Genomic DNA, 22,608 nt, shown 5'->3' on the forward strand with positions numbered 1-22,608 from the left:
GGCGATGTTGACATTGCCCCTCCAATACTCCCAAAGACCATCCGGCCTCAGGTACCAGAGCAGGGCTGTGTTCCCTGCAGAGTGGCCAAACACATCATTCTCTCCCCCTGCAGCACTCCAATGTCAATAACAGCACTGCTTGCTTTCATGGTCTGACAAAGTCTCTTAAGAAAGCAAATCTTCTAGCTTCTGCCACTAACCTCTGCTCAGGGGGGTCCAGACCACAAATCCAAGGGTTTCAGAGAACAGGCATCTCCTGTTCTCTCCATCATCCTCCCGTTCTCTTCTGCTAGCATTTGAGGCCTCCCTTGGCTCAGAACACAGAAGCCCTGGTATAGACTCCTACAGGCAGCCGACTCACTGCGTTTCTGCCATGTCCTCCAAGCAAGCATGGACTACCTGTAGGCCTCCTGAGATTGCATTTTGGCTACAGATACACATATATCCAGTATTATAAAGTAGACCTCTTCTGTTGGTGTACTTATCCAGTAATTAGCAAAATTCTCCATATATAATTGGTGTGCCAAAAAACTTGAATAAAATCCCTATTTGTCACTTTTAATCTATTTGTGACAAAATATACAAGTCTCTGCCTTAGTAGCTATTGTTACATAACAATATTACCACAAAATGTGTGGGTTAGAATAACATATATTTATTATGTCACAATTTTTGTGGGTCAGGAGGACCGGCCTAGCTGGGTCTTCTGCTTAGGGTCTCACAAGGCTGCAATAAAGGTGTTATTTGGAGTATGGTCTCATCCAAGGCTCTGTTGGGGAAAGTTCCGTTCTCAGGCTCACTCAGAATTCAATTTCTTGTGGTTATAGGACTAAGGCTTCAGCATTTTGCTGGCTGTCAGCAAGAGGCTGTCCTCAGCATTAGAGGCCACCCATGGTTCCTTGCCACATGGGGTTCCCCAATACCATCAAAGCATGCAAGCCGAGAAGGCAATAGCGTTTACTCGCAGGAAGTCAGTCACAATCTTAGATAGTCTACCCACAAAAGTGGCATCTCATCACCTTTGGGGGTTAGAAGGAAGTCACATTCAGGGGTGAGAGAGGATTATATAAAGAAGCAGGGAGCACTGGGGGCCTTCTCAGAAGCAGCCCACTACTGTCTCTAATATCTAATAAGTATAAGGCCTTAGACTACCCATTTTAGCTGAGAGTGAAATGTATGCCAGGTTCTTCCTCTCTTCTGAGCCCTTGCTGCTCCCTCCCCTCTCCCTTTCCTCTCTGGGCCTACCCAGAGCTCTATATCTGAGTCTCTACCAGGCCTGCACTGGGCCCACAGCTGACCCCATCCCACCTCCAGTACTTGACAACTTCATAGTCTCAGAAACTACAAAAGAACTTTGGTTAAAGCCAAGTTTTCTGTATTTTAACTACTGCAGAGGAGAGACAGGGAAAACAAGCTGCTTCTCAAATGCCTGAAATCATACTTGATTTTTATAGGGTTGAAGAAAAAGGACCCAAAAAGTCAGGGACAGTTACCAGTTCATTTACATGGTAAGTGAATAACAAGAGGTACAATTAATGAGCTATCACATAATGTTTTCTGAATGTATTCAGTTTTGAGACTACTGGTCGTATTTGAAATGACAAAAGGCAGGCTTTGTACACAGCTGAGCAAACCCTTACCTTCTTGGACCTTGGGTATTGGGACAGTTCAGGGAAGTGAACCCCACAGCATATAAAACACAATGCCTTCTCCATTTCAAACATATGACTAGCCCCGCTGGTCCAACTTTATGTCTCACAATGTATTTGCAAAAAACAGTTGCAAGATCTGGAACAATTTTCGAATTGCACTGAGCAAACAGGAAGCCTAAAAACCTAGGAAATTAGGGGTTTTATTCATTTAATCAAAGCTTGTCCCATCTTAAAGACAGAGTTCATATTTCTGATCTAAAATTTTTCTTTATCAAACACAAGATTTACAATTTTTTGATTACACAATTTAAATGCTACCTTTTCAAATAATAACTCATTTCCCCCAAGAAAAACACAACAATCTTAGAAAACTATAATTAGAGATTAAATTGAGAGTAGGTGGCATATGGAAACTAAATAAAAGATTGTGTTCAACCATCTTTTTTTTTTCAAAGGCAACTCAGGTTAGTTTGGTTAGTACATTTTATATCAAGTTCTTGCTTCCCAATTCTGATTTTAACCAGCAATCCTTTACTATTTTAGGCCTCTGGTTCTCTTTGCTATTACTATAATTGCTAAATTAGTAGGCCACAAGACTTGAAATGGTGACGGTAATGGACTACTTCATAGTACAGTGAATATGTTATTGTATGGTACAGAATGGGGACCTTAGGTACAAATGGCAGCAAGCAGTCATTCTGTGGATGTGATGACAGTTCCCGTAACGTAACAAGCAACAATTAAGGTAGTGCCTTCTAAAATCCCTCCATGATCAAGGTATTCTTAGCCATCATTCATGCCTAACCAATCCCAGGTATAGAGACTTTACCAAGTAAGGGTGAGTAGTTGAGGTTGGTTGAGAAGCAGTAACACCACATGCTGAGAAAGAAGAACTACGCAGCTTGAATTCTCACTTGCCTCGTTAATAGGTTCGGAGGTAATTTTTGTATAGTCTTTACATTTCCACCTCTGCAAAAAAAAAAAAAAAATGCTTTCCAATTCCCACAGGTAAAATGTGCTGTACATCATTCTCTATAGCTTTTCAAGAACTCTGAGGGGTTTGAAATTTTACTGTATCTGCCTGCCACAGGTCCATGAATGCCGGTAGAAGCCAGAAAACCCCTGGGTCAGAGATGAAGGATAATGTATTACTTACAGCAGTAGCAGCGTTATTGTACCAGTACCCTGAGCCCCAGTTCCCACAGAGTGATGTGAAGAAGGCCACATGACATCTGCATACACATTGGGTTACATCACAGGAAAGGAACAGTGAGGTTAGAAAAACCTTTAGTAATGAGCAGTAAGAACGTCTGCCCTTTGCTCAAAAGGAGACACAATCTCTGTCTTCAAAGGCTATAAACAAACCTGCCCTTTACTCCAGAGACAGACACTATTTCTATCTTCTAAGGTTTCCTACCAAAGGAACAAGGGCAGACTGCCCCCTTGAAAGGCAAGCAGAACTGTCTCCCAGCATGACGAAGTATAACTCTCTCCAATATCAAAGTTTCTTCCATACAATTAAATTAAAAGACACAGAATCTAATTTCACAATGGTTATGTATTAGTCATTTCTTGCTGTGTAACATTACCACAAACCTAGTGGCAATCCACATTTATTATTATCTCACAATTTCTGTAGAATATTAAAATAACATGTTTGTTGTTTTATACCACTAAATTTGGGGTCACTTTTTACACAGCAGTAGACATCTGGAACAGAGAGACAATGAAGAATTAACACACATGTAAGGAAACTTCTGTACTATGTTGACTAGTGGCTTCTACAGCCACCCTCCCCTACAAATTCCACCTGGAACCTCAGAATGTGACCTTATTTGGAAATAGGGTCTTTGCTAATATAGTCAAGTTAAAGTGAGTTTATGCCAGACTACAGTTAAACCTAATCCAGTGACTAGGATCCTTACAAGAAAAAGAAACTTTGGACACAAAGACATAGACTCATACAGAAGGAAGATGGCCATGTGAAGGAGGAAGAGGTTGGAGTCATGCTGCCAAAAGCCAAGAAACACCAAGGATTCCTGGCAACCACCAGAAGCTGGGAGAGAAACATGGGATAGCTTCTCCTTCAGAATCTCCAGAAGGAACCAACCATGTCGACATTTTGATTTTGGACTTCTGGCCTCCTGAACTGTGAGAGAATAAATTTCTGTTGTTTTAAGCCACTCAGTTTATGGTAATTTGTTACAGCAGCCCTAAAAAATGAATACAGCTTCTAACATTAAAAACAAAAACAATGAGACACCTGGGCGGCTCAATCGGTTAAGCATCTGCCTTCAGCTCAGGTCATGATCCCGGAGTCCTGGGATGGAGCCCCGTGTCAGGCTCCCTGCTCAGTGGGGAGTCTGCTTCTCCCTCTACCCTTCTCCCCTGCTTGTGATCTCTCTAGTCCTCTCTCTCTAATAAATAAATAAAATCTTTAAAACAACAACAACAAAAAACAATAAAAAGCAACTTGGAGTAAAGGGAGAATAAACATAGAGAAGACAGCTTCTCAGGAAGAAAAGTAAGGTTTTCAAATAGATAAGAGAAGTTTAATGATATTGCAATGTGAACTAGGAAAAGTATACCATAAAAAGGAATAATCAGAGCAAAAAAGAATTCTAAGAAGTTAAAAATATAGAAAGAAAAATATTCACTAGAACAGTTACAAAATGAAGATCTCCCAGAAAGTAGGACAAAAAGTCAGAGAAATGGAAAATAGGTAAGAAAATATAAGAAAATAAGAAGAATGGTCCAAGAAATCAAAATTCAAACAGGAGTTCCAAAAAGAGAGAATAGAAAAAAGAGAGGGCAACAGAATCAATAAAACCAGCAAAATTGTCCAGAACTATAAGACATGATTTACTTACTGAAAGGACCCACCAAGTGCCCAACGGTGAATGAGAAAAGATGTACACCAACTCTTATCTCTGAATTTTAGATACATTTTTGAAGAGATAAAACAGATCTTCTACACAAAGTGTTAGGAGTCAGAATGGCTTCAGATTCATGGTAGACTGACTGCATTAAGGGCCCTAATTAATGGCCTCCCTATATCCATAAGCTTTGCCATGTAACTTTGTAGTCCCTTTCTACTCTGACGATGGCCTTGGCCATATGACTTACATTGGTCAAAAGGACAGTAGTGGAGAGAGCACTTAAAAAAAAAAAAAAGGAAATCAGTGAGGTGATAGATGTGTTAATTAACTTGGTGGAGAGAATCCTCTCACAATGTATATATCAAATCATCATGTCATACACTTTAAATATATTACAATTGTAGTTGTCAACTATGCCTCTCAATAAAGCTGAAAAAAAGAGAGAGTGGGTTATACGGGAAAATTTAGGTACACAGATCCATGGGACAGGTAGAGTTGAGAAACAGATACACACAAATCGAGGCAATTGATATTTTTAAATCAATTTTATTTTTTCGAACAGTTTATCAGAAAAATTACAAAGATAGTTCAGAGAGTTCCCATAGATTCCACACTCAGTTTCCTCTATGATTAATATTTTACATTTATTAAATGTAAGGTGGGTACATTTATGAAAATTAATGAACCAATATCAATACATTATTAATTTAAAACCATGCTTTATTCAGATTTCATTAGTTATTACCTAAAGTCCGTTTTCTGTTCCAGAATCCCATTCAGGATACAACATTACATTTAAGTCGCTGTGTTTCCTTAGCCTCCTCTTGTTTATAACAACCTTGACAGTTCTGAGGAATGCTGGTCAGGTATCTTGTATAATATTCTTCAACTGGAATTTGTCTGATGTATTTCTTCTGATTAGACTGGGGATATGGATTGGGGGAAGGAAGATTATAGAGATAAAGTGCCATATCATCCCATCATATGTACACCAACCACATGACTTAGTGTTGATTTTAACTGTGGCCCCCTGGCCAAAGTACTATTTGTAACTTATTACTTTATATACTTTAAAATTACTGTTCCCCCTTTCCATATTGTACTCTTTGGAAGGAAGACAATATGTGCAGTCTTCATTTAAGGAGTGGAGCCAATTGATTTTTTTTTTTTTTTTTTTTACGAAGTTGCAAAACAATTCAATGGAGGAAAGATAGTCTTTTTGCCAATTAGTGCCGGAAGAATTAGATATCCATATGCAAAAAAAAAAAAAAGAGAGAGAGAGAGAGAGAAACTTGATTTGTACTTTATACTAGTTTTTCAAAATGGATCAAAAACTTAAATGTAAGAGTAAAACTATAAGACACTCAGAAGAACACAACATATGTGTATATTTTTGTGACCTTGGATTAGACAATGATTTCTTAGATATGGCACCAAAAGCTCAAGGAATGAAAAAAAATTAATAAGTTTGACTTCATAAAAATTTTTATGATTTTTTGTATCAAAGGATACTATCAAGAAAGTATAAAGACAAGCCACAGAATGGGAGGAAATGTTTGCAAGTCATACATCAGCATTTATTATCTAGAATATGGAAAGAACTCTTATAACTCAACATAAAAAGACAACCCAATTTAAAAATGGGCAAAGGATTTGAATAGACATTTCTCCAAAGAAGATAAACAAATGGACCCAAAAAATGGACATGAAAAGATGATCAATATCATTAGTCATCAAGGAAATGCAAATCAAAACCACAGTGAGTTACCACTTCACACCCAGTAGGATGGCTGTAACCCAAAATTGTACAATAACAAATGTTGAAAAGAATGTGGAAATATTGGAACCCTCCTACATTACTGATGGGAATGCAAAATGGTGCAGCCACTTGGTAAGACAGTTTGACAGATCTTCAAAAAATTTAAACCTAGAGTTACCATATGACCCAGCAATTCTCCCAGGTATATACCCAAGAGAACTGAAAACATATGCTCACACAAACACTTCTACGTGAATGTCCGTAACAGCATTATTCCTGATAGCCAGGAAGTGGAAGTAACCCAAATGGCCATCAGCTGATGACTGGACAAACAAAATGTGGCATATGCATGCAATGGAATATTATTCAGCTACAAAAGGGAATGAAGTATTGATACATGCTACAACATGAATGAATCTTGAAAATATGATGCTTAATAAAAGAATCCAGTCACTAATGGCCACATATTGTATAATTCCATTTATACAAAAGGCCTGGAATAGGCAGAGCTACAGAGACAGAAGTAAATTAGTGGTTGCCAGGGGCTGGAGGTTGGGACAGAGGGTGGGGATGGGGATGCAGAAAATGACTGCTAATAGGTATGGGGTTTCTTTTTGGAGTGATGAAATGCTCTAAAACAGTGATGGTTGCACAAGTCTGTAAATATACTAAGAACTGCTGAATTATGTAGTTTAAAAGGGAGAATGTTATGCTATGTGAAATATATCTGTGTTTTGAAATATAAAGCTGTGTTTTTTTTTTTAAAGTTCTTAGATAAGACACCAAAAGCACAATCCAAAAAAGAAAAAAAAATAGTGAACTAAACCTCATCAAAATTAACACTTTTTGCTCTGCTGAAGACATTGTTAAGATAAAGAAAAGCCAAGCCATAGATTGGAAAATAATTTTGTAAGTCACATTATTGACAGATAGTTTTTAACCAGAATATATAAAGAAGTCTCAAAACTCAAAAAAAAAAAAAAAAAAGAAACATACCACCTTGTTCTTTGATAAAGCTCTTATCATACTTAAATGACATCTTCATCATGATCATGGTTGCAAATTGATTTATCCAATTATAACCTGGTAAAAAAGAAGACAGATTCTTATTGAAGCTATGGGGAAAAAATTATAGTTATGAAAGAAGAGAACTGGGTAAACACACTTTTAATATTTAACCAATGTTACCATTATTCTGAGCAGTTTTGTAGATAAGACTAACCAAGATATATCTTTAATCATAACATAATCTTTATTATATGTTTTCATTGTTAGCTTATAACCTACTTTATACTCTATGGGATTGCTTATTCTAAATTCCAAGGGGTCAGTTAGTACAAGATACTATTTAAAGGACGTCTCATTCCAGTTTGAACAAGTATGGCAGTAAAATTGATGGTTAGAGATGAAGGAAAAAGATTTTCGATATGCTCACTAAAAGTAGAATATTACCCATAATTAAATCTAAAGTAGGTTTTGCAGCATTTGTCTGCTTCTAGACTAAAGACTCTGCAAATCCTACCCCAGTCCTTTAGTACAGGTTGACAGCAGTTTATGTTGTCAATGTCAGTCTATTCTGTATCTATGGGACAGTCCTTGACTGTGGTTCTTTTGATGTTCCTTCCAGAAGACCTGGCAAGGTTCTCAGGCAAGAGGGGACCCTAAAGAGGAGTTAATAGCTGGATTAACTCTAACTATTTTGTTACATGTCCTTAGCTGTAAAGCTTGTCTGGGCAGATTGTGGCTGAAGTAAGGGGCGTAGCTTTTAAGATTTAATAACCCTTTATTGTTGCACATGGAGCTTTCCCCTCAAATTGAAAGAAAGAGATACAGAAAGGGTTATTGACAAACAAGCCTTTGTAAAAGATGATTATCTTTTGTGAGGAAGTCTTTTTTCTCTCTTGTACTACCTTTTAAAGATTCATTTACTTATTTCAGAGAGAGAGAAAGAGAGAAGGATCAGCAGGGGCAGAGGGAGAGGGAGAGAGAACCTCAAACAGACTCCACGCTGAGCATGGAGCCCAACATAGGGTTTGAGTCCACGACCATGAGGTCACGACCTGAGCCAAAACCAAGAGTCGGACGTTTAACTGACTGAACCACCGAGGTGCCCCTTTTGTACTCCCTTTTAAAATGTTCACCCACACAAAAAGAACTACAAGCTTAGGTTTTACAACATCAACCAAGGGTCAAAAGGAAATATTAAATTTAAAAACACCAGTCCAGGGCGCCTGGGTGGCTCAGTCGTTAAGCGTCTGCCTTCGGCTCAGGTCATGATCCCAGGGTCCTGGGATCGAGTCCCACATCGGGCTCCCTGTTCGGCCAGGAGGCCTGCTTCTCCCTCTCCCACTCCCCCTGCTTGTGTTCCTGCTCTCGCTGTCCCTCTCTCTGTCAAATAAATAAATAAAATCTTTAAAAAAAAATAAAATAAAAATAAAAACACCAGTTCAGCGGCTCCAGCACACACACGCGTGCACATACACACAATCTTTGCACTCTTAGTGGCAAGCAAACACACCAAAGAGCACAGAGAATGCAAGGAGATGACAGAAATACAAGTCTCCAAACAGACAATCAAAAACTATTACCAATCAGATTTTCTATTGTCTGCTACCTGGCAGATCACCAGACAGCAGCCTTTCCTGAGAAACCACCAAAACAAGACCCCTGTAATTTCAGTATGTGGTTCAGCAAATGCAATCTCATATCCTTACTGTCCCCATTCCGCCAACAAACTATAAGACTTAGAAACTTCTTATTTAAAGAATGGTTTTGGCAAGCAAAATGGAGTCTTTTACATGAACTATCTCAATTCCCCTACAACTACAAAGGCAAAACACTTCGGCTACTAGTATTTTTGTTCAAGAAGCTAAATGGAGTTGCTTACAAGCATCAGTTCAGTTTCCCATTAAACTACAAAATCTAAATTTCTGTGCTTCTGCTATGTTCTGTAGCATGCTGAATAATCCCCTACATCCACCATCTCAATGTCCCCCAGTCTTCAAGTGTTGGACACTTGTACATCCAGAATGGTTTTATGCTGATCTGAGACTCTGCTAAGCACCATCTCAGTGCCTTGGTGAATCCTAACATCTAGATATTTGCACATCCCAGATGTTGTTCAGCATGGTGAAGGAATATCTTATCAATACCATCTCAGGTTTCCAAAAGCTGCAAGTTGGACACTGGTCCTTCCAGTTTGTCATTTACCCCTCCAAATGCAGTCATTTATATGCTCCAATACTTGTACTTCCCATATGTTGTTGACTGTTGTTGACTCCAATACTTGTACTTCCTGTATGTTGCTGACTGTGATTTGAGCCTTTTAAACACACAATCCGAATTTGCCCTCCCCACCCCCACCACAGCCATGCAAACACGTGCAGATACACGAGCTGGACAATTTCCAATCTGTTGTTCAGCACGTAGAATGAGGTATCTTAAATGCCCCATTATCATACCCAAAAAAATTCAAGAACTGGGCACTTGGCTTTCTACTATGTAATTCAGCCTGCTGGCTGAATGAAGTGTCATTCCAGAATTCTCTTGGCCCCATAACAAATTACAAATGCCAGACAAAAGTACTTCCACTTTTTCTCACCATGGTGAAAACATACACATCTCATTTTTATAACAAATTGGAACACGTGAATACTTGTACTTCCACTCTTTCCAGGACACCCAATGGATCCTCTGACATGCACAACATCACTTCCCCAACAAACTATGAAAGCCCAACAATTGTTTTATACAATTGTTCAATACACTGAGGGGCATCTTTAAATAGTACTATCCCTTTTCTGAGCTAGACAATTTTACTTTCAGTAAGTTTTTCAGTCTAGTGAATGGATTTTCTCGCAAAAGAGTTCCCAAAACCACAAAAGGAAATGCCTTTATTTCACTATAATAATCACTGTGCTGAATGTAAACTTTTACTTGTACCATTTCATTTTGCAACGACTACAAAAGCTATTGTACCATGAGGGCCTGGAATTAGCTTGACCTATTTTGCTAAAGTTCCTGCATGGCACTGATTCCTGGTCAGGGCATGAAGCATACTGATTAATAATGTTGCTTTGTAATCATGGGTTTGTAGAGGTTCAAGGAGATTTGTACCAGCTTCTCAGCCTTGTTTATTGAAAACAGTGAGACAGATGATTTGCACCTGGTCTCAGCGAGACACCCAAAGGGCTCTGCTGTTGAAGCTGGTTATGCCTTGGAAATATGTCTAGATAACCAGCAAAAATATAAGAATTCCCAGCTGAGCCTCTATTTGGGGCTCCCTGTTTCCAAGGTGTTCCAGGTGGTTCCTGATCCAAAAGAGAAAGTGCATCTGGCCACATGCCTTACAGAAGGGAGGACAGAGGATCCTGTACCTGACCACTCTGGCCCCCTTACCATGAAATAACCTTTAACTATGATGCATATTCTTATTTTATTGTTGTTTCTATCCATATTCTCTTTTTGTAACAAACTGTAGGATTTGGATCTGGTGAGTCTTCTTTAGCAATGGATTTCTGTGTAACTGCCACTTAGCAGTTATACAAGAGCCATGGCACACTTGTGTTAGATTCCTAGTGGATTACCTTCCCTATAACATAGTCCCCCAAGAGCTATGCATTGTACTCCCGGTATGTTGTTCAGCTCACTGAATGGAGACCCTTCCATGCAACATCTTTGTTGCCCAAGAAACTACAAGATGCTGTGCTTTCTTTCTTTTCTTTCTTTCTTTCTTTTTTTAAAAGATTTTATTTATTTATTTGACAGAGAGAGCACAAGCAGGGGGAGCAGCAGAGGGAGAGGGAAGCAGGCTCTCCACTGAGCAGGGAGCCTGATGCAAGACTTGATCCCAGGACCCCGGGATCATGACCTGAGCCAAAGGCAGATGCTTAATCGACTGAGCCACCGAGGTGCCCTGATGCTGGTGCTTTCCTTAAGATATGGGGCATTGGGTCGCCTGGGTGGCTTAGTCAGTTAAGCATCCGACCCTTGCTTTCAACTCAGGTCCTGATCTCATGGTCATGAGATCAAGCCCCACATTGTGTGCCGTGCTCAGCATGGAGTCTACTTGAGATTGTCTCTCTCCCTCTGCCCCTCCCCCCACTACTCCTGGGCACTTGTGCTCTCACTCTCTCTCTCTAAAAAAAAAAAAGATATGGGGCATTCTGAGTTGACTCTTTTATTGGCACCATCCAGTTCCCCAGCAAATTTCAAGAACTTAGCACTTACATATACATGTTGCTCAGCACACTGAATGGAGGACGAGAAGTCAAGGAGCTTAGAATATGTAGTGTTGGAATGTCATTATATGGTATTGAAACCACCAAGAATTACTATAAGGGTACTGTGAAGGAATGACTGTGGTCCAAGTACTGAAATCTTCAAAGAATGAGAGAGAGAGCCCCAGGGGTCTGTAGATAACTGCAGCAAGCAGGGCTGGTAACATAACGATCAAAGCCACAGACTTTAGAGAGGAGGGACAGGGAATGGTCTTAAGGCAGGAAGGAGAACCCCACCTCAGGGCTCAGAGACAGGAGGGAATGTGAGTGTGGGAGCCATGGTTTTGCTAAGGAAATCCAGGGTGCCATGACTGAAAGACCGTGAATGGCTGCTGAGTGAGTGAGTCCAGGCTATGACTAGCATGAGGGTCCATGGGACAGGCTTCCTGAGGGAGGTGCTGTGCATATGTCCCAGGTGTTGATATTATACTTGGAATTGAGCACATGCTCAGTCAATGTCTGTGGAATGGTGAATGAATGAATGGCTCTCTGGCACTGAAAGAGGGCTGAAGCCATTTCTCAGCACACCCTCATTCAGAGTATCCTAAGGCCACGCCAGGTGTGTAAATACTATATTAGGTGGCCTACATAGTACTAGAAGTCCTAGCCTCAGCAACTGGACAAAAGAAAGAAATAAAAGACATTCAAATTGGCAAAGAAGAAGTCAAACTCTCACTCTTCACAGATGGCATGATACTTTATGTGGAAAACCCGTAAGACTCCACCCCATAATTGCTAGAACTCATACAGGAATTCAGCAATGTGGCAGGATATAAAACCAATGCAAAGAAATTAGTTGCATTTCTATACACTAACAATGAGACAGAGGAAAGAGAAATTAAGGAATCAATCCCATTTACAATTGCACCAAAACCCACAAGATACCTAGGAATAAACCTAAACAAAGAGGCAAAGGCTCTGTACCCAGAAAAGCCATAGAATACTCATGAAAGAAATTGAGGAAGACACAAAGAAATGGAAAAACGTTCCATGCTCATGGAATCGAAGAACAAATATTGTTAAATGTCGATGCTACCTAGAGCAATCTACACATTCAAAGCAATCCCTATCAAAATACCATCAACTTTTTTCACAGAGCTGGAACAAATAATCCTAAAATTTGTATGGAACCAGAAAAGACCCTGAATAGCCAAAGGAATGTCGAAAAAGAAAACCAAAGCTGGTGGCATCACAATTCCAGACTTCAAGCTCTATTACAAAGCTGTAATCATCAAGACAGTATGGTACCGGCACAAAAACAGACACACAGATCAATGGAACAGAACAGAGAACCCAGAAATGGACCCTCAAATCTATGGTCAACTAATCTTCAACAAAGCAAGAAAGAATATCCAATGGAAAAAAAGGCAGTCTCTTCAACAAATGGTGTTGGGAAAATTGGATAGCCACATGCAAAAGAATGAAACTGGTTACCATTTTCTTATATCATACACAAAAATAGACTCAAAGTGGATGAAAGACCTAAATGTGAGTCAGGAATCCATCAAAATCCTAGATGAGAACACAGGCAGCCACCTCTGTGACCTCGGCTGCAGCAACTTCTTCCTAGAAACATCGCCAAAGGCAAGGGAAGCAAGGGCAAAAATGAACTATTTGGACTTCATCAAGATAAAAAGCTTTTGCACAGCAAAGGAAACAGTCGACAAAACCAACAGACAACCTACAGAATGGGAGAAGATATTTGCCAATGTCTTATCAGATAAAGAGCTAGTATCCAAAATCTATAAAGAACTTATCAAACTCAACACCCAAAGAACAAATAATCCAATCAAGAAATGGGCAGAAGACATGAACAGACATTTCTGCAAAGAAGACATCCAAATGGCCGACAGACACATGAAAAAATGCTCAACATCACTCGGCATCAGGGAAATACAAATCAAAACCACAATGAGATACCACCTCACACCAGTCAGAATGGCTAAAATCAACAAGTCAGGAAACAACAGATGTTGGTGAGGATACGGAGAAAGGGGAACCTTCTTACACTGTTGGTGGGAATGCAAGCTGGTGCAGCCACTCTGGAAAACAGTATGGAGGTTCCTCAAAAAGTTGAACATAGAGCTACCCTACGACCCAGCAATTGCACTACTAGGTAGTTATCCAAAGGATACAAACATATTGATTTAAAGGGGCACCTGCACCCCAATGTTTATAGCAGCAATGTCCACAATAGCCAAACTATGGAAAGAGCCCATATGTCCATGGACAGATGAATGGATAAATAAGATGTGGTATATATACAATGGAATACTACTCAACCATCAAAAGAAATGAAATCTTGGGGCGCCTGGATGGCTCAGTCGTTAAGCGTCTGCCTTCGGCTCAGGTCATGATCCCAGGGTCCTGGGGTCGAGCCCCACGTCGGGCTCCCTGCTCAGTGGGAAGCCTGCTTCTCCCTCTCCCACTCCCCCTGCTTGTGTTCCCTCTCTCGCTGTGTCTGTCTGTCAAATAAATAAAATCTTTAAAAAAAAAAAATGAAATCTTGCCATTTGCAATGACATGGTTGGAACTAGAGGGTATCATGCTAAGTGAAATAAGTCAATCAGGGAAAGACAATTATATGATCTCACTCATATGTGGAATTTAAGAAACAAAACATAGGGGAAGAGAGGGAAAAATATAACAAGATGAAATCAGGGAGGGAGACAAACCAAAAGAGACTCTCTATTTTTTTTTTTAAGATTTTATTTATTTATTTGACAGAGAGAGAGAGAGAGAGAGCACAAGCAGGGGGAGTGGCAGGCAGAGGGAGAGGGAGAAGCAGGCTCCCCGCTGAGCAGGGAGCCCAAGGTGGGGCTCAATCCCAGGACACTGGGATCATGACCTGAGCCAAAGGAAGATGTTTAACTGACTGAGCCACTCAGGCACCCCCATAAAAGACTCTTAAACATAGGAAACAAACTGAGGGTTGCTGGAGGGAAGCCGGGTAGGGGGATGGGGTAACTGGGTGATGGACATTAAGGAGGGCATGTGATGTAATGAGCACTAGGTGTTATATAATACTGATGAATCACTGAGCTCCACCTCTGAAACTAATAATATACTCTATGTTAACTAATTGAATTTAAGTTAAAAAACCCAAATATATAAAAAAAATAAATTCCAATGTCATTTAGATGCATGGTATGTGTGAAATTAATACAGTAGAGCTGATATCCCACATTTTAGCTATGTTTTCCTATTTGTGGAAGTAATAAAACATAGCTGCAAATTCTTTGACACTTCCATCATCGAGAGGTGAAGGTGGGGGTCTATGGCTCGTCCCTGTAAGAGTGGGGTTGTAACTGCTTACACCAAGAGAGTCTGGTGAAGTAGAGCTAGGTGACCTCTGAGGCTATAGGTCTTAAAAGGCCCTACAACTTCTGCCTTGTTCACCAGAATGAATGCCTGCTCTTGGAGGCCCAAACCACCATGCAAGACTTCCAACTGCACTGAGGCCACCATGGAGAAGCCTCATTAAGTGCTCTGGTCTGCAGCCCTAGTCTTCAGGTCATCCCAGTGCAAATCCCAGCACAAGCCTTTAGATCAGAGGTTGGCCAAGTTTTTCTTTTTCTTTTTCTTTTTTTTAAAGATTTTATTTATTTATTTGACAGAGAGAGACACAGCGAGAGAGGGAACACAAGCAGGGGGGGTGGGGGAGGGAGAAGCAGGCTTCCCGCGGAGCAGGGAGCCCGATGCGGGGCAATCCCAGGACCCTGGGACCATGACCTGAGCCGAAGGCAGACGCTTAACGACTGAGCCACGCAGGCGCCCCTGGCCAAGTTTTTCTTAAAGGGCCAGATCACAAGGTCATATGATCTCTGTCACAGCTACTCAACTCTGCTGTCATAGCACAAAAGCACCACAAATGGCTCTATTCCAATAACCCTTATTTGCAAAAACAGGTGATAGGTTGGCAGGCTGTAGTTTGCTGACCCCTGTTCTAGATGATTCTAGTCCCCAGCCATTTGAGGCTAAGATCCCAGCAGAGATGGGAGAGCAAAGATAAACTGTCTCCCCTGCATTCTGTCCAAATCTCTGACCCACAGAATCCATGACTCTAATATAATGGTTGTTGTTTTATCTCCACTATGTTTGGGGTGATATGTCACATAGAAATAGATCATTGGAACTGAACTGTTTTATGCAAGGTAGGCCTCATCAAGAAAGAGAGGTTTGAGCAAACTTGAAGGAGTAGAGTTAACCAAGAGGGTGTGAGTCTGGGGGAAGAGCATTCCAAGCAAACAGTTGGTGTAATACCCTGCGGTGGCAGAGTGTCTAGTATATATGAGCCACAGCAAGAAAATTCTAGAACGACCCTGCTGAGATGCCCTGGTGACCTTGCACATCTCCACGTAGGCATGTAGGCAGGGCTTGATTGTAGTCTTACCCAAGTCTTGACAGATTGCTGTATGATTCCTCCCAGAACAAGAGAAGGTAAGCCTGGTGAGCAGTTTCCCATCCCTATCTTGCGGGCGATTGCAGCAAGCCCGTTTTTCTTCCTTCTCCATAGTTCTAGTTGAGCACAGGACTTTCCATCTCCTTCGCTCCATGCCTCCCCCTCCCCTGAAGGTACAACTGCAGTCTCCAGTGTAAGTCCATAAAAATGCTTGGCAATAGATGAGAGTTGGCTGCTCAGCAGCAGAGTACCCCACTGCTCAAGTGTGTACATCTGGCCCCTCTGATCTGGTGCCCTCCTCTGGGGCTGGGGACACAAGGAGCCGACACCATGCTGATTTTGCTTTTGCTGTCAGTATAAATAATAACCTGTCTAAATCCATTTGGGTTGGTTGTCTCTTTATAACCAAATCTACCCAAAGAGGCCAGCCAGCCTAAGGTTCAATGACTGACAGGAAACCAGCATAAATGGAAATGGAGCAAGGAGATGAGGTCAGAGAGGATAGGGGCCCAGGTCCCATAGGACTTTGTAGGCCTTTGGCCTTTATGCAGCAAGAGCGGAAACACTGGGGCGCCTAGGTAGCTCAGTCCTTGAGCATCTGCCTTCGGTAGTGATCCCAGGGTCCTGGGATCAAGCCCCGCATCGGGCTCCTTGCTCCGCGGGAAGCCTGTTTCTCCCTCTCCCACTCCCCCTGCTTGTGTTCCCTCTCTCGCTGTGTCTCTCTCTGTCAAATGAATAAAAAAAAATCTTTAAATAAAAAAAAAAGGAAACACTGTAGAGTTTTGAGCAGAGAAATGACAATGATCTGGCTCATGTTGTCAAAAAGAATCACATTAAAATAATCTTGGGGCACCAGGGTGGCACAGTCAGTTAAGCCTCCCATTCTTGGTTTCAGCTCAGATCGTGATCTCAGGGCCATGGGATCGAGCCATCAGGCTGGGGGGCTCAGCACGCAGTCTGCTTAAGATTCTCTCCTCCCGGGCGCCTGGGTGGCTCAGTTGGTTAAGCGACTGCCTTCGGCTCAGGTCATGATCCTGGAGTCCCGGGATCGAGTCCCGCATCAGGCTCCCTGCTCGGCAGGGAGTCTGCTTCTCCCTCTGACCCTCCTCCCTCTCATGCTCTCTCTCTCTCATTCTCTCTCTCTCTCTCAAATAAATAAATAAAATCTTTAAAAAAAAAAAAAAAGATTCTCTCCTCCCTCTCCTGCTGCCCCTCCCCCTCTCTCAAATAAATAAGTAAATCTTTAAAGATAAAATAATCCTAAAAATGATTCCTTTAAGAAAACATACAAGTGTAAGCTCCTGTTGCAATTATTAGTAAAAGTGGCTTGATTTCTTTTATAATGAGCTTTCTCTGCTGCTGCCCTCTTGGCCCCTCCACACTTTATAGCTTCCAGCTGCTTTTCCACTCCTGCTGTGCACTTTTTCCTTGATGTTCACCTCCCTCCCTGAGCCTCATCTCTCTTTGACTCCTCACGGGGGCGCAGTAAAGGGTTCATCCCGGAGGCAGTGCGCTCCTCGACGCCAGGGCCGGGTCTCACACCTTTGGCCAGGTACCCAGGGGGCCCTCAGTGGGAAGCGGTGCGACAGTGGCCTTCGCCTCTGGGAACGTTGTCGCCAGGGTTTTCTGTGTCTTGCACGTCTGGACTGCGGGATCGTCGCGGCCGAAGGTGCTGGACCCTCCTCTTGGGTCTGGCTGAGGCCTCGGGAGCCCTCCACTCCCCTCCTACATTTCTCTCTCTCTCTCCTACACGTGTTGGACTCCGGGCCCGCCCAGAGGCCAAGGCTCTTTCTCCTCCTCACCTCCGCCCGCCCCTCCCCTCTTTTTCAGTCCCCTCCCTTTCTCTCCACCCCCCCGCCCCCATCCCGGGCCGCCCAAGCTCGGCCCATGGCCCGCCCCTCCCCGCCCCTGCTGTCCAGCCGGGGTTCCTTCCCCTTAGCTGCGCGCCTCTCCGCCCTCCTTCCCGCCCCCTCCCCACCCCAACTGGCTCGGGTCAGCTCGGACTCGGCCCCCGACCCGCCCCTTTCGGCCCTAGGCGCCTCCTGCCCCCGGGTCGGCCCGGCACTTCGGCGCTAGCTGCCCGGCCGCCGGCACTAGGCAGCTTTGCTAGCGCGCTTGACCCAGGACTGGCCAGGTTTGGGACGTCCGTCTGTCCGTCGATCGGGAGAAAATTTCCAGACGCGCGGCCCCGGGATGGGGCGGGCCCTGCTGCGGCTACTGCTGTGGTTCTTCCTCCCAGCGTTCTGGAGCGGAGGTGAGGGCGCGGGGCCCAGGGCCAGGCGCTGGGGGCCGGGGGCTCGCGCCTCGGAGTTCGCGGGAGGCGGCGCGCCAACGGGGGCGCGCCTGGCTGCTGGGCAAGTTTGCAAACACCTCCGCACGCCCCAGGCATGCCAGCAAGTGGAGCGCAGGGGCCCCCACCAGCCCACTGACAGAGCACCCAGTATGGGTCGTGGATGCGCGTCCCGGTGGAGTCGGGTAGGGGTGGGCACCGAGGGCTCCCCCTTACCTCAGAGGAGGAAATCGAGCTCCGCCCGGCCCGCTGCAGGTTCCGAAGTTCTCGCTCCAGAGGAATGTAGGTCGCAGGTCTGGTCCGGAATGCGCTGAAAACCTCCCTCTAGACATCGTTGCGTGGTTGGACCCCGGCTCTGGCAGTAGTTCTGGGAGCCGCGGGCCCCATCTCCCGAGGGACCGGTGCCGGGAGACGAACAGGCTGGGGAGTTGGGGTCACATTCCTGGTGCTGCGATCGACCAAGGACGGGAGTCCGCCAGGGAGGGCCAGCCGTCCAGTCTGCTCCCACTGGGCTCTTATAGGTAATGTTAGTACCTCTTTGCACGGACACCCTGTGAGTGTGGGGACCCTGGACACAGGGGAAGCATTCTTTTAACCCCTGTTATTGCTGAACAGAATCTAATGTGCTTGGACAGCATCTAGGTTTGTCCCGATTCGGTCACATTCCAATATAAGGTTCTAGATTGATAAGTGGAGGCAAGGTAAGGCGGGTTCCATTCTGCGTCAACAGCCTGTTCGGAGGCTTAACAAGTTTTAAGTTGATCGCTGATGCATTTCTTGAGGAAGCTGGGAGAAACTTAACCAGGCTTTGCCAAAAAGAAAAAGAAATGGAAGGGGGGTATTTTGAATAAACACATCCCTGGCATTTTTTCTTAGTTAAAAGTTTTCTATTTCCATTCAGCATGTGGTTTTTGTCTCTTGACGGTGAACATGGCTGAATAGCTTTTACCTAATTACAGTCAAAGATATTTTTTAAGAATACCTGGAAAGTTCAATTTATAGTTAAGCAATTTACTTAAAATGTTTTCCTTTGAGGTTTTCCTTTGAAAGCTCAGTTGCTCAAAAAATTCTTAAGCAGTGAACCCTCTTGTTACACATTAAATTACATAGCAATTTATAATTTGGGGCCACATAGCAATTTGAAGCAAACATCAAAAGCCAAAACCAATCAAAGAACTGACAGTTCCATTCTCCACCCCCACCAAACCCTAAAAAATTCTTCAGCATTTCTGCCAGATCCCGTTTTTTCATAATCTGCTGCAAACCCATTCTATTTTGCTACTACTGAGGACTGACCATAAATAGTCTTGGAGGTAGTGAATGTGGTGAAAATTAGGAGAAAAGCAACCGAAACGATTGTTTTGGTGCTTATAAGATATTTAAAAATGGTGTGTTTCTCTAAATTTTTAAAAAACCATTATCAAAAACCTTTTGTAGCAATTAGCTTTAGTCAGATAATCATAAAAGTTCGCTAAAACCCACCCAGCAGGAAGAATGAAAAATTTCTCCACTTTTTCTTCGACGTTTTGCCTTTTTTTTTTTCAAGAAAAAGAGAGAGAGAGCTGGGGGGGTGGGGCAGAGGGAGGGGAGAGAAAGAATTTTTTTTTAAGATTTTATTTATTTATTTGAGAGAAAGAGTGAGAGAGGCAGAGGGAGAAGCATACTCACCACTGAGCGAAGAGCCTGGTGGGGGCTTGATCCTGGGACTCCCAGGATCATGGCCTGACCTGAAGGCAGACACTTAACTGACTGAGCCACCCAGGTGCCCCAAGAGAGAGAATCTTAAGTAGGCTCCATGCCCACCCCAATGCGGGGCCCCATCTCATGACCCTGAGATCATGACCTGAGCCAAAATCAAGAGTCCGACCCTTAATCGAATGAGCCACCCAGGCACCTTACCTTTTGCCTTTTATCTTGAATTCGCCAGTGAGATGTCTGACAGTGTTACATCTTAACTTGTGAAAGCTTAAAGGATGGGATTCTCACTGGCAGAATTAGAACAGAAGTAAGAATGTTATGGGTAGAGACTAAAAATGGAAATTAGACCCTTTGTCCGGTTTTAAGATTTTAGAGAGAGAGGGAGAGAGAAAGAGGGTCAACGTGAGGGATGTGTTTGTATACAATGGAGAGGAATGGATAAACCTAATTAAAATTTACATCTCACTTTAACCCAGAACCCCAAACACACACACACAGATGCATACACACAAACACCATCCCACAAAGAAACACACACACACAGAACTGAAACTGCTGAACCAATGTCATCAGACTTTCCAGTCTGTCCTTTTCTGCTCAGTCTCTGGATGGGGGAGCCAGTGAGCAGTGAAACCAGGCAAAGGGTGGCTCTCTAGAGGGCCAGGGAGAGGACAGAGGAGGAGAAATATAAAAGTGAAGGACTTAGTCCATCATGAAACAGTATGTGTAGCCGAACTCGATCCTTAGAACAAATTGGGCTTTTTTTTTTTTTTTTAAGATTTTATTTATTTGACAGAGAGAGACACAGCGAGAGAGGGAACACAAGCAGAGGGAGTGGGAGAGGGAGAAGTAGGCTTCCTGCCCAGCAGAGAGCCCGATGCGGGGCTCCTTCCCAGGACCCTGGGATCATGACCTGAGCCGAAGGCAGACACTTAACAACTGAGCCACCCAGGCGCCCCCAAATTGGGCTTTTAAAACCCTTCAATGTTAGTGTTTCCCTCCCAAGCTTATGGAATGCCAGAACGCATGTTACAATATATTGTAAATATTTTCCCCGAGAGAACTTGAAGTTGTTCTGTTGTTTACAAGCTTTATGACAATGGCCTCAAATGCTTTTTGGAAGTAAGCAGGGCACATTTTAAAAATAAATAGTTTTTAAAAAGTCATTCCGATCCCCTTTTTGAAAGTGACGACTGGAACACAGATATGTTCAAAATTAACAATAATTTTTCAGTTTTATTTTTAGAAATAATTTTCAGATAATCTGAGGAGCAGGGCCAGTGAGTTACCAGTCAGAGCTGGTTATGAACAGGTGGAATCTTTAGATGCCCATGAACTGGGAACATGTTACCGGATAGAAAAGCTGAGCCAGGGTATCGGATCCCCCCACCTATAAATGAACACATAGGTGTAACCGCGGCTTCCTACATAATAGCCAGGATGAAATTGTAAAGAATTGGACGGTGTTGTCTCCTTGTTTAAAATTCTCCAGCGGCTTCCCACTCCCCCCAGTGTTTGCAAGGGTGTGAAGAGCCTCCCACCCCCTTTGCCCCATTTCCACTTGTTTCATGTTCACACTGCTCCAGCCACAAGTGTCTGTCTAGTTCATCTGCAGTGGATATTCCCTCTGGCTGGAATCTTTTCCCCAAGATCTCTGCATGCTGGCTCCTTCTTGGGTTTCAGCTCAGATACCCTGGAAGAGGGCTTCCCTCCCACACCAACCAGAGTTACACACACACTCTCTCTCTCTCTTTCTCTTTCTCTCTCTCTCTCTCCATTGAATTTAATTTCCTCAGAACACTTTTCACTACCTGATGGTGTGTGGTTTGTTTTTGTTGTTGCATTTGTTTTGGTTTTGTTGGTTTTGAATGTAAGCATCCAGATAATCCCTTTCCTTTTTACCAGCTAAAACTAGGTTTTCCAAGTGAAGCCTTCTGGCTGCAGTGCTTCACCCATGTCAGATGCTCAGTATCTGGATGGTGTCAGAGGGCCAGGCCTCTGTGGGTCTCACCATGTGCTCCTCCCCCTTCTCTGCTCCTGCTGGCTCACTCAGACACAGAATTGCTGCAAAACAGTCTTATATTTTGCCGTGATGCCAAAGTGATTTCATTACTAGGAAACTTAGGGCATTGAAAGAAGATAGATTTGGGGACTATATTAACCCAATAGAGCAATATTGACATTTTATATTTTCTTAACTGTTCCAACTAGAGGGAAAAAAAGGTCAAAAGCTGATTTTTCATGTTAACACAGAGATCGCAACTCCTTGCCAGAGGCAGGTTGCCTGATACCCTGTTAGTTGTGACCCTGAGTGCCTTGACTTTGGCCCATTGTCACTAGTTTAATCTTACCCAAAGCACATGGCTCTGGGTTGGTATGCGTCTCAGCAGGAGGTTAATGATTATAAAAGATGGAAAAAAGTAGGTTCACCACAGGAGTTTCTTGGGACTGGGATGAAAATGTTAACAGGGGGGCTGGGTAGGCAGCAAGCTGGGCTTCATGTCCCACCTGACTGGTGTCTGGGGAGCCCTGGGGGCCATGGGTAACTCAGGACATCAGTTTCCTCTCTGGTACCATGAGTCTCTTCACTAGTCAGAACAGGCAGGAGGATGAAATGAGCTAAGGACAAGTGGTAAATGCTCCAAAAAT

At 43.1% G+C, this 22,608-nt stretch overlaps 1 protein-coding gene and 1 long non-coding RNA gene across 3 annotated transcripts in view; one reads left to right on the forward strand and one right to left on the reverse strand.

Moving 5' to 3' along the window:
- Window positions 1-5,128: 5,128 nt before the first annotated feature.
- Window positions 5,129-18,974, reverse strand: LOC118544617 (uncharacterized). Its single transcript, XR_004921675.2, has 3 exons — window positions 18,478-18,974; window positions 7,287-7,373; window positions 5,129-5,454 (listed from the first exon to the last, which is right to left on the reverse strand). It is a non-coding gene; the product is annotated as an uncharacterized LOC118544617 (long non-coding RNA).
- The window catches only part of MERTK (MER proto-oncogene, tyrosine kinase), a 106,010-nt gene continuing 101,361 nt past the window's right edge, over window positions 17,960-22,608 (forward strand). The window contains exon 1 of one of the 2 annotated variants that reach the window (XM_078056307.1): window positions 17,960-18,225. In XM_078056307.1, coding sequence (XP_077912433.1) covers window positions 18,165-18,225 — 61 coding nt within the window. In that variant the 5' untranslated portion in view covers window positions 17,960-18,164. The remainder of the gene's footprint in view (window positions 18,226-22,608) is intronic. The other variant, XM_078056306.1, reaches the window with a different exon arrangement.

This window comes from Halichoerus grypus, chromosome 10, assembly GCF_964656455.1.
Source record: "Halichoerus grypus chromosome 10, mHalGry1.hap1.1, whole genome shotgun sequence".
NCBI classification, from domain to species: Eukaryota; Metazoa; Chordata; class Mammalia; order Carnivora; family Phocidae; genus Halichoerus; species Halichoerus grypus.